This window comes from Pogona vitticeps, chromosome 3, assembly GCF_051106095.1.
Source record: "Pogona vitticeps strain Pit_001003342236 chromosome 3, PviZW2.1, whole genome shotgun sequence".
Taxonomy (NCBI): Eukaryota; Metazoa; Chordata; class Lepidosauria; order Squamata; family Agamidae; genus Pogona; species Pogona vitticeps.
This window is the reverse complement of record NC_135785.1, coordinates 119,111,139-119,124,083: the sequence shown is the minus strand read 5'-3', so window position 1 is coordinate 119,124,083 and position 12,945 is coordinate 119,111,139. Positions and strand designations below refer to the sequence as shown.

The 12,945-nt window shown below is 39.2% G+C and overlaps 1 protein-coding gene across 6 annotated transcripts in view; it reads right to left on the bottom strand.

The window, feature by feature from the left end:
• Positions 1 to 12,945, bottom strand: part of FRMPD2 (FERM and PDZ domain containing 2) — a 162,567-nt gene that overhangs the window by 128,311 nt on the left and 21,311 nt on the right. For all 6 annotated transcript variants that reach the window (XR_012085403.2, XM_078390640.1, XM_072994842.2 and 3 more), the window contains exons 4-6: positions 8,657 to 8,722; positions 6,654 to 6,836; positions 2,335 to 2,461 (exon numbers count right to left, since the gene is read on the bottom strand). Coding sequence is in view for 5 of the 6 variants with exons in the window: in XM_078390640.1 (XP_078246766.1) it covers positions 2,335 to 2,461; positions 6,654 to 6,836; positions 8,657 to 8,722 (376 nt within the window). In the remaining variant the exon portion in view is untranslated. The remainder of the gene's footprint in view (positions 1 to 2,334; positions 2,462 to 6,653; positions 6,837 to 8,656; positions 8,723 to 12,945) is intronic.

The following is a 12,945-nucleotide window of genomic DNA, read 5'->3' as shown; positions in this document are numbered from 1 at the left end:
TACAAGTAGCTTCAGAGCTAATGAAGTGGTTGGGCCAAAGTTGAAAGGATGCTCAGCTGTGGACATGCCTGGAAGTGAAAGGAAAGTCTGACACTGCAAAGGAAAATACTGCATAGGAACTTGGAATGTAAGATCTATGAACCTTGGTAAGCTAGATGTGGTCAAACAGGAGATGGCAAGAATAAACATTGACATCCTGGGTGTCAGTGAACTACAGTGGACAGGAATGGGCGAATGCAGTTCAGATGATTACCATATCTACTATTGTGGGCAAGAATCATATAGAAGAAATGGAGTAGCCCTCATAGTCAGCAAAAGAGTGGGAAAAGCTGTAATGGGATATAATCTCAAAAATGATAGAATGATTTCGATAGGCAGACCTTTCAACATCACAATAATCCAAGTTTATGCACCAACCACCAATGCTGAGGAGACTGAAACTGACCAATTCTATGAAGACTTACAACACCTTCTAGAACTGGCATCAAAGAAAGATGTTCTTCTCTTCTAGGGGATTGAAATGCTAAAATAGGGAGTCAAGAATTGATGCTTTGGATTGTGATGCTGGAGGAGGCTCTTGCGAGTCCCCTGGACTGCAAGGAGAACAAACCTATCCATGTTGAAGGAAATCAGCTCAGAGTGCTCACTGAAAGGACATATCCTGAAGCTGAGGTTCCAATACTTTGGCCATCTCATGAGAAGAGAAGACTCCCTGGAAAAGACCCTGATGTTGGGAAAGTGTGAGGGCAGGAAGAGAAGGGGACAACACAGGATGAGATGGCTGGACAGTGTCTGTGAAGCAACCAACATGAATTTGACCCAACTCTGGGAGGCAGTGGAAGACAGGAAGGGCCTGGCGTGCTCTGGTTCATGGGGTCACGAAGAGTTGGACACGACTTAACAACTAAACAACAACAATGAAGACTAAGTCTTTTGGTGAAACTAGAATGGGCCATTAATACATAATCCTGGCTGTGTTTTCATCAGGATGTGGCCAGAAGCCATGGAGACATTTTGTTTTTATCTGCCACTCTTTAGGCACATTGAAGTGTCAGAGGTAGTTTGTGGAAGATAAAGTGAAGCTTTTATCAAGCTGCATTTTTCTACCTTTGGAATACACAGGCTTGTGTCCAGCAAGAATCATCTTGCTGGTGGAAGGAGAAGTTAGGCTGCTTCCCTACCCCAACTTTCTTTCTCCTGTGTTGCCCTCATCCTCCATTCCACCACACCAAGCTCATTTACCCAACTCACACTTAACAGCAGATCTGAAGTGGTCTGCAAGAGGGAGGGGCATCACTGAAAAATGTCTCCTTCCCTCTTCTGAAAGGGACAGTGCCTTCTATCAGTGGAGTGACTTCCACTGGATAAAAACCTCAGCACCCCTTTTTTTTTCATTTCCATGTGTTGTTTTGTGTTTTGCCCATGGGTGATTTATTGATTAAGCATCCTTCAGTCTCGAGAGACTATGGTAACGTGATCTGAATAGAGGACTTGGACAGCATCTAGTGTGGCTGAGAAGGCCAATTTGAGAGTGACCGTCCCTTCCACACTGCAGATAAATACAATCTGTCCCCTGTCCAGCTCCCTGATTTTGCTGCTTTCGTGACTGCCTCTTTGCCTTGGCCTGCTGGACAAGGGTCTCTTCAAACTGGGAGAGGCCGTGATGCAACATCTGGCTCCAGGCTGAATGCTCAGATGTCAGGGTTTCCCATCTGTTGAGGTCTATTCCTAAGACCTTCAGATCCCGCTTGCAGATATCCTTGTATCGCAGCTGGGGTCTCCCTTTGGGGCGATTTTGCTGCACTAATTCTCCATACAGGAGATCTTTTGGAATCCTATATCAAATGGATCTGATGTTGAGCCATCAAAAACTACTGTGCCCTTCATTCCCTCATGAAAGGACCTGATGATGTTAAGGAGTTGAGGTGGACATCCAATCTTGGGAAGTATTTTAAAAAGGCCCTCCCTGCTAACCAAATCAACGGCCTTTGTAAGATCTATGAAGGCCACAAAGAGTAGCTGTTGTTGTTCCCTACATTTCTCCTGCAACTGTCTGAGGGAGAATACCATGTCAGTGGTGGATCTGTTAGCTTGAAATCCACACTGTGATTCTGGATAGACTCTGTCTGCAAGGACCTGGAATCTCTTCAATACAACATGAGCCAGCAGCTTCTCTACAACGCTGAGCAGAGAGATGCCACGGTAGTTATTGCAGTTTACTATGTTAAGCTTTGCATTTATTACTGTAACATGATGGATTGTTTTTTCTTTAGAAATTAAAAAAGTGATACACCAGAAACTGAAACAAATACACACACCCAACCCCACCATTACCTTGGTACAGATTCTCCTGTGAAGACGAAACTGAGTTTTCTGCCACTTTCTCATGCAGCCTCTTCCTGACTGCATTACTTCTGTCAAGAGGGTCATGTACAGTGTCTTCAGCAATTCCTTGTTCTACCTATAAATAATATACAGCAGTGTCAAGAGATGAAATACACATAATTGTGCCCATAAGCATAGGGATAATTTCATCTGATGTGTGCTGCCCTACCCTGCTTCAAATAATAGCATTTTCTACAGCTTTTGTGTGATACACAGGCACCGAGGAGGGACTTGGGTGCTGTGTCAAGCACCGCATAAGAATGGCATAGAGTTCTTTCTTATACTTTAGACTGATGATTCTTAACCTTTGTTACTTGGATGCTTTTGAACTGCAACTCCCAGAAACCCTAGTCAGGACAGCTGGTGGTGAAGGCTTCTGGGAGTTGCAGTCCAAAACTCCTGAGTAACCCAAGGTTAAGAACCAGTGCTTTAGACACACCTGCTGGGGAGCTTTGCTCTATTACAGATTCAACTTTGCAAACATCCTGACCCAACTTTGCCATCTGAGTGACCAGAACAGGTAAGGCAAGCATGACACAGGCATGACAGGGAAAATTGGGAATGCACCAAAGCCCAAATTCTGTCAGACTTCAGTCCCACCACCACTGATACCTGCATAATGGTCCACCAGCTGCAGAAGTGTCAGCATTTTTAAAACCCCACAAATTTAACTCAGTTGCCAAAATCATGTTGTAGAATTGCACACTGTAAATAGACAATTAGCATAAGTGGCATGTGCAGTTTTGCTGTCTGTCTGTGACATGCTTGCACTTGCTTCCTCTCTCTGTGCCCATGCCATGCAATCTTTTGATCATATGTTATGACACAGGTAGCATATTGTTAGAAGCTAAATTGCAGAATATTGCGGAACATAGTATGTACATTGTGACCAGCACATAATCTTGTATTAAAAGGTACCAAGTGGTACCAAGCCTGAAGGCATTGTGGAAGTAGGTGAATAAAGGTAACAAATATCTCAGTGCTGACAATATAAAGAAGTAGCCAGGAAACCAGGGAGACCAGAATAGTGATAGCATGACGAGGTTTGAGACCAGTGGTGTCAGTTATAAGGAGGTGGCAAGGAATAATCATAGTGCTAAGATGTCCCAGACAGTCAGACAGTCATCTTATATCGCAAAGGAGGATGACAGCTTCAGGAATGCAAACAATCACTTCAGTATTGGGTGGCTTCCTGGCCACCTTGGCTCTGGCCAGCTGGTGATATTGCTCATGGTGGCGGTGCGGAAGCTCTAGCAGTGGTGCAGTGGTTAAACAGCTATACTGCAGCCAAAACTGTGCTCATGACCTGGGGTTCAATCCCAGGTAGCTGGCTCAAGGTTGACTCAGCCTTCTATCCTTCCGAGGTCAGTAAAATGAGTAGCCAGCTCGCGGGGGGGGGGGGCAATGTGTAGCCCGCATATTTAATTTGGTATATAAGCACACTTAGCTTGGTAAGCAGCACACTTAGTTTAGCATAGTTCCTTTTTTGCTGCATGTGAAGCTTGTAAGCTGTTCCCCAACCCTCATGCTGTCAGTAGAAATGGGAAGCCTCCCAGCACTGTTGGGCCAGCAGCTGCTCCATATCATGCTTCAATGTGAGGAATCATATTAAAGCAATACGTGTAAAAATGTGGTTTTGTACTTGTTTTCAGGTAACCTGCATTTAAAAGCTTGTTGCAAGTTATCTGCAGGTGTTCTTTCCATTACAGTGGTGCCTCACTAGACGATGTTAATCTGTTACACTGAAATCACTGTCTTGTGAAAACATCATCTAGCGAAAAGCGTTTCCCCATTGGAATGCATTGAAACCCATTTAATGTGTTCCAATGGGGGAAACAGTTGTTGTCCAGCAAAAATCGCCCATAGGGAAGCCATTTTGTGAAGCGGCGATCAGCTGTTTAAATCACTGTCTTGAAAAGCATCGGTCCCAAAAACACCCATTTTGCGAAGATCGGCCATAGGGAAGCCATTTTGCAGAGCCGCCGATCAGCTGTAAAAATCGTCGTCTTGCGAAAAAACAGTCTGCGAAGCACGGACCAAATCATCATCCAGCAAAATCCCCTATAGGAAAAACCATTTTGCGAATCGCAATAGCGATCGCAAAAAGTCAACGTCTAGTAAAAAAACGTTTTGCGGAGTAATCGTCTTGCGAGGTACCACTGTATTGCTCTCTTTTGTGCTTTTCAGAGTGTTTTTTTCTCATTCTTCTTTTTTCTTCCTCAACTTTTGTGTCTGGCATACCCAGGATACTAATCAAGTTATGCCCATGTGCCAGTAAAGGAAGTAGCCTACCAATATAGTTTGACTGTAGGATTGTTTAGTCCATTTGGGACTTTGAATGTACAGTTACATGGAGTTTAGAGTGTGGAGCCAGAAAGACACATAAGCAAGAGCTGAAAGGACATTCATGTTGCAGAAAAGAGATGGGGCCAGTCTTTCCATGTTTGTGAAATAAGGCTTCAAAGGCATTCTTTCCTTAAGGCCTGAAGACCAGTCGTCAAACAAAGAAGCTAATCCGGAAAGAGAGAAGCTAATGGTGTGACATTCCCACCTCCATTCATTAAGTACTTCTGATCTATTTCTGGCCTGAGGATGCAACTATATTGGGAGATAATTCAAGAATTGTTCTGCGATTCAGATGGCCAGCAAAGCACCCTGTAGTTTTTTAACTCCAGTACATTTTTTCCTTTGCCACTGAGGCTTCTACTTTTACTATTTATTATTATTATTATTATTATTATTATTATTATTATTATTATTATTATTATTATTATTATTATTATTATTATTATTATTATTATTATTATTATTATTATTATTATTATTATTATTATTATTATTATTATTATTATTATTGGCAGAGAATGCATTCGTGTTGCAGAGTGATAACGTCTGCCAATGCATACCGTTTCAGATCCTTCCATGGTGGGGTTTGTAGTCATTCTATTTCAAGTCTTCCATCCAGCTACAGTAGTAAGGAGGCAGGGTAGTGAGTCCATTCCGATGGGAAATAGGGTTAAAAACTACAAGGTACTTTTCTGACCATCCCAGTCCCAGAGCAATTTCTGTATTAATCGCCAATTTAAATTCTCTCCTCCTCACCGTTGATACCTAGGTATGATTGTTTCCCTCTTTCAGTTCTTTTCTGTTTCTTCTCTACTATTTTTTAAGGATTTGGTGCTGTTGTGTTAGAGGATGTAGGGAACCAAAGGGAAGAAAAAGAGTGAAGAGTCAGTAGACAGTGAGAAGGAAATAGCTAATCAGCACTTCTTTGCAACTTTTTAAGTTAATTCCGCTGTAGCCATGCCTCCCATAAATCTGGACAGCCACAGCAGAGCTATCTTAGCAAGCTGCAAACAACGGCTGATTGTCAATTTCCTTCTCTCTTTTTGCTGACACAGCTTCCCAGGTACAACTTTACAGCAGATCCATTTGCACTTTCCCCACATGTAGTCACACCCTGAGTCTTGAAAAAGGTATAACACTCACTGGGGTAAAAGTTGTTGTTGTAGGCAGGATGGAAGGGTGGCGATGCAGCTTTTTATGGCACCAGCTGCTACAATTCTTTACATAAAATTAACAAGATTGGTGTGTTATTCTTGGATAACTTGACCAAAAGACCTGTGGGTTCTGTTAACGAAGAGAAATAAGACATTTGGTATGTAATGATGAAGCACTCTTTTTTGAGCCAAAAAGAAGTGCTTCATCAGTACAAGGGTCATTATTTTTCCCCAGTCTCCTATGCACCGTTGATATTTATTCTGGAATGTAAAAACCTGTTGAAGCAGATTTTAGCACAACGCAGAGGCCTAGGGGGCAAGAATAGAAGGACCCTCATTGAAGATCTGTGGAAGCTGCAGGCTGGATCATGGCCTGTAACTACTGCTGTATACAGATTTCTTCTTCTGTAAATTACTTTGAAATCCTGTTGATTTCATCTATATATCTTTTAAATGATTAAAAATTCACACTTTTTGTCAAATTGAGCAATTTAAAATAAAAATTATTGGAAACAGTTTGGTACATGCAGTACATAATTAGGAATTACATTGTGATTTCCTTATGTGAGGTAAGTGCTATTCTATTCTTACATATTTTTTCTCCTTTGCACCATGAAGTGAGGAGAAGAGAGAATTATCTACAGAATGACTTTTGACTAGTAGCAGTACATGTCTATTGTCTCAAAGAGCAAAATCTTCTTCCGATCATCTGCTCACAGACTAACAACAATTTCTTATGTGAAAATTAGAAAATATAGAGGTGCTCACCTCTTTGATGCTTTCGAATGCAGATTCAACTAGTTTCTGGATGAGGACATTTGCTGGAAACTGGGACTGCATTTGATGTGCTTCACATGTTTCCAGAATTGACTCTAGAGACAGTCTCTTCTGTGGTAGATCTTCACATAACATTAGCAGAACAGTATGTAATTCATCACTTAGTTGAAGAGGCTTAATTGGCAATGAAAAAAAGAGTTTAGTGGTGTTTTAAATCTACCCATGTTTTCTGTAAGGACATTTTCGAAACAATGTAAAGATGACAGAGATCTACCTTCAGTAACCTATTTTTCCTTGCACAGCCGGGAAAAGGCAGTGGAAACTTATTTTTCAGTCTCTTTTATCTCTATGGATAAATGAGAATGGATGTCCCAGCAGAATTATTAATGGGCCTTAAGTGCAATCCTAAGCATATTTTCTCTGAGATATGCATCCTGATGAATTCAACCGTCTTTCTCCTAAATGTGAAAAGATGACACTATTTGCAAATGTTTTTTTTAAAAGTAGTTATTGAGATGGTCTCCTTTTCAGGAGGACTGCAAGTTATGTTTCCAAGGTTGCCAATAGTATCCCACAATGTAACAATACAAAAGGTCCACACAAACAACTGATCGACTTTTGCGTTTTTATAATTTAAAACCACGCATTGTGTCATATATGTGTGTTTTTATATAATAATAGCCGTGATGATGAAAACAGTCTTGATGGATCAGAAAGAAAATTCTTTCTAAGGAAAATATTTTCAAAATCCAGGTTTATGCAAAGCAATTTATTTATTTTTGAGAAAAGACAAAATACTCTTTCTTCACTTTCTGTGCTCTCTTCTCACACAAAGCAGACAGAATAGTTCTGGGATGAGAATTTATTGGTGCGAAAAAGTAACTTTAGACAGCTGTTCGTGGGGTTATTTGCCTTTTTGCTTTTCCAGACATTCCAAGAGGAACTGTATAAACTGCTCATTTGTTGCAAAGCTCAACTTGGAAATGCTGGTTTTTACCTATATAGCCTTAAATACCTGTATATCTGTGAGATTATTTAATCTTCAGTAAACCTGTCTATAATTTGTGATGTTTATCAGATGTCATGTTGCAAGTTTAACTACCAAGAAAGTTTTGGGTTGTTGAAAGGTTAGGACAGAGTGTCTTCAGCAGTAGCACTTGAAAAGATATTAGAGTGGCTCCATTCGTGTTCTATTTTAAACAGGTAGTGAAAATCGTTGTGCCCCATTTGACCTTCAGTAATTTTAAAATTGGAATTAACATTGTTCTCTGAGATAACTCCATTACTCAGTTTGGTTTGGTTTGAGTTGTTTTGTTATGTATCTTGTTAAGTTAGAAATATGGCTTATAAATACGTTCATTAATAGAATAATTACTAAACACACTTCATATTTTACATCCAGTGCAGTGGTTCCCAAAGCAGTGCTCTTGGATGCTGCCAAACCCAGCTGTGTGCTTGGCGTGATCATGCCTAATACCCTGCACATGCCCATGTGCAGACCCCTGGTACATGTGATGCCCCCTCTCCCCGGACACCCGCCTGCACAGGAGAAGAGTCAGCAGCAAAGTAAAGGGAACCACAACTCGAAAAATTTTGGGGAACACTGATCCAAATTATTATTGGTGGTTCCTCTAATTACTGTACATTGTTTTAATAAGGATGTGTTTCCTGTACTCACTGGGTTTCAAGTAAACAAAACATTGCTTTCTTTCCTAGTTGAGTGGGATGTATCCACATCCTCAAGAGAAAAAAATGGTCCTCAGAGGATTTTCTCTTCTTTATTGATTCCATTTCCCCTTTCTTCAAAAGGTCAAATCAAAATGATTTGGGTAGCATAAACATTCAGAAAATTCCAATCCACTCAAGACTTTTTTTCTCCCCCATTTCTATAACTCATGGAAACAGGGTGCTTCAAGCAAACATGCTTCCTGGACTTTATGAAAATTCCAATGATATATTTTGAAATGTGAGGTGCAAGTGCTGTTGTGCCTTACCTGGCTCGCAGGTATCTGATAATCTGCTGACCAATACAGTGTCATCCCTAATGAGTACACCAGCATCTAGAAGGAGACAAATATAAAACTGGCAAGTGGTAGTAGTACACAAAAGCAAAGGGAAGAGAAAATTCAGAATCACTTAATCCTTACAGGACCCGTACATATCAAAAGTGAATTAAAGTAGTACCACATATTTTTCCCCACATCCATACCTTTATTTCTTCTTCTCAATAAAGAGCTACCATGCTCTAATCCAATGGTTTCCAGTTTATGGTAAACCAGGTGTTCTTGGTCTACAGCTCCCAGAAACACCGGCCAGCCCAGTTGGTGTCGAAGACTTCTGGGAATTGCAGTCCAAGAACACTCGGGTAACCCAAATTTGGGAACCACTGATCTAATCCATTTAGCTTATTCGAGTCTTCATTCCTTCATTTGAACACTGCTGTATCTCTTCCACCCCCCTCACCCACTGTAATTACTAGTGCTTATTCAACTTTTTCAACTACATTGATAAAAATGCAGATCACACTTTAAGTTGATTTGTGAGGTTGAGATACAATTAAACTGTGCAGAATAGTATTCTCAAGATGCTCATGCTCACTCAAAATATTTTGGGTGAGTTTCACTCCATCCTAGATTCATTGTTGGATCTCTGTAGCCACCTACTGGTGCATTGTAGTATTGCACTGTATTGGTATTGTGCCACTTGAATAAACACATCAATGTTCATCAGACAAACAATCCATTGTGTTTGATGAGTGAAGGACAACATACATGTTGATGGAGAAATCGGGTGGTGGTGGAAAGAAGGGAAATGTGGACTAGTGACAAACATATGTTTGAGCAGATTGTTAGACCTCATGCTTAATAACAGCCGTGTCCAACCGAGGAGTTTTCAGATGAATTGCACTATATATTCCAGCATCTTTGCCATCAGTTAAATGCTTGCATTTGTAGGCTACCACATTGGCAAGGTGTGGGAAGGTAACTTAAGAATTACAAAAATAGCACTCCAGAATTAGCCAATAACAAAACATGTCAGTAAGGGGCAATCATGATGCAATTCTCTATAAATGCCAGGGTTCCCCATTTCTCCAAGAAGGACCATGTTAATTAAAATTTTAAAAAAGTGGGAAATACTACAGGTTTGGGACAGGTTCCCCCCCCCATTGATCATATGACACAATGAGATATGTGAATCAGTCCAAAGTGCCCCCCCCCCAGCATTCATAGATTTCCCTGTCCACTAGGGAGGCTTCTAATTTTTAAAAGATTAATCCTTTTGGATCCATTCAGACCTCTGATTGCTTGAACCAATGCAGAAAGGGAGGACAAGCCAAGTGCGCATGTAAAGGTAAAGGTTCCCCTTGACAATTTTTGTCCAGTCGTGTTTGACTCTGGGGGGCGGTGCTCATCCCCGTTTCCAAGCCATAGAGCCAGCGTTTTGTCTGAAGACAATCTTCCGTGGTCACATGGCCAGTGCGACTTAGACACGGAACGCTGTTACCTTCCCACCGAGGTGGTCCCTATTTATCTACTCGCATTTGCGTGCTTTCGAACCGCTAGGTTGGCGGGAGCTGGGACAAGCGTTGGGCGCTCACTCCGTCACGTGGATTCGATCTTACGACTGCTGGTCTTCTGACCCTGCAGCACAGGCTTCTGGGGTTTAGCCCGCAGTGCCACCACATCCCTTAGCTCCTATGAAATATTGGTTGAGCCCAAAGGAATAAACTAAGGAAAAATGGGCTGTGAGTAATTAGGAAGAGCAGGAGAAGCCAGACCTGCTGTTGGCACTTAAACTGCAAAGGTCCTTGCCAGCTTGGTCTAGGTATAATTCCTAGATGTTTGTGTTGGAGAGGTGAATCCACCTAGTGAATTTATGAATTGCATACAATTGAATTGACATTTTGTTTTTGGTATTTGAAGATTCCACATGTGGGTTTGAATCTTCTACTTATTGGACAATAAACCAAGTTGAAGAAGATGTCTTGAAAGTTTATTTCAACTTGAAATCAAAGGGACACTTAAACTTTGCAATTCTACAAGGAACTTCTGTATTGGTGCTGTTGCCTAGGATTTGGGGGAACAAATTGTAGTATTTTGTTGTTATAATTGCTCATGTTGTCTGTTGTATAACTGTGAATAAGAGAAGACTCGTTTTGTGAAATTCTATTTGCAAGATTCGTCAATAGAGGTCTATATAAGCAAAGAGCCACCTAGAACTGTTACACATGGATATCCACATAAAACAGTGGTTTACTAAAGCAAGTTCCCTCTCAACACTTGTTTCATACACACACAGAGCAATAGTAGTCTCTCTCTCTCTCTCTCTCTCTCTCTCTCTCTCTCAATAAAGCCTCTCTCTCAAAACACTTTATTTTTTGCAGTTTCATCTCCATAGGTAGAGGTACTGTTTATTTTAACTTTTTATAGTTTAACGAAGCTTAACACAGCTCTCTCTGTTAGTAAAAGTTTTTTTCAAGGTAATATGAGGAAATGTGTAATTCATAAATAAAAAGCTTTCTTAAGGCAGTTCCCTTTTAAAAAAATAAATTGAAAAAATTAAAACAACTAATAAACATTAAAATATATAATAAACAAAACATAAAAGAAAAGACTACATACACAGTGCTCCCTATCACCATTCCAAAATTTTATAGATGCATGAATTAAACTTTGTCCCTTCCTCTTTATCAAAACACATTTCTTGTATATCATCCTTTTACATGTAAGTTTATCATTGATAGCTGTATCACAGACTTCGCTATATCAGTCAATTAATGACAATATTGTGAACTGTTTTCTAGTTCCTAGCAATAATCAATCTCGCTGCTGTTAACAAATTAGAGACAATTTCTCTCATGATTCACTTATCTGTCTCCTTTTTGAATATTGATACAAGCACTAATTTAGGACCCACAGCTATATTGAAATTGCTTATTTTATTTATTTCTTTAAAAACCCAATTCTCCCAAATTACATTCCTATAACATTTTCAGTAAATACTCCTATTCCTCTGCTGCCAATATAAAATAATAAATTTTACATAATATCTCTTCCCTATTTTCTCATATCCTATGCTTTTCTTCTGAAGTATAATTCCTTTATACTTCACAACTTCCCTAGATTTACCATTTCTTTGTACCCACCTCGTTGTCCATTGTTCTAACTGAATAACATGATACCAAGATATTTCATCTCTACCTAACACTGTTTTTATTTGTTCTTTATTTACCAATTTTCCTAGTCAATCATTTAACCTAATCACTTTTCTCTTTATTTTAGATTTATTGAATGTTTCCAGCTCTGTCACCGGACATAATATATTTATTCCAATTTACTAGCATATTATTAAGGAAAAGATTTTATATATTTAACTATATTTTTATTATCTTGTAAAAAGAAGATATTTGTCAAGTTCAAATGTAGTTCTTGCCTTTCCATATTCAACCAAATTAATTTATTGGGATGAGAGATATCACCTGATATTTGTCTTTATTGATTTTCAATGTAATATAACCAAAGCCTCCTTTTTTTTTGGAGACTTATACCATCTCCACTTATTAATACTTGGTTTCTTTTCTCCATTAAAAATTTTGTTAATCACGTTTTGCCAGTCTTTTAACACTTCTTTATTAATCTTTATTGGTAGCATCATAAATAATAATTAAAAAGATCTTAGCTAATATATTCATTTCCTATGCAGCAGTTCTACCAAAATGTTACAATCTGATTTTCCTTAAATCTGCTAGTTTCTTCATAATTACATGCTTCAATATTTTAAGTCTTTCAGTATTTCAATATTTTAAGTCTTTCAGTCTTTCCAAATTACTTGGGATATTTACCTGCATACCTAAATATTTAATAGACTTTTGAATATTAACACTTTTTCTTTTTTGCTCTTTATTATAGTTTTAAAAAGACATTTCTGATTCATGCCAATTGATCTGCAATCCATTTACCTCTCTAAAGTCTTTTAAATGTAATTTAATCCTCTCTACAACTTTTAAAGGATTTTCTGTTGTTAATGAAGTATCATCAGCAAATAAACTAATATTAACTCTATGCTTAGTACCAATAACTAAAAACCTTTATCTTTCCTAATAGCATTCATTAGTACTTCAATATCTATAGCAAACAGTACAGAGGACATCTCTGCCTAGTTTTTCAGCCTAGAGAGAGCTGTTCTGCTATCCCATCATTAACTAGCCCAGTTGTTATTCTTTGAAAGCACTTACCAAAACCCAGCTCTTTAATTATCATTTTTAAAGAAGGCCATTCTATTG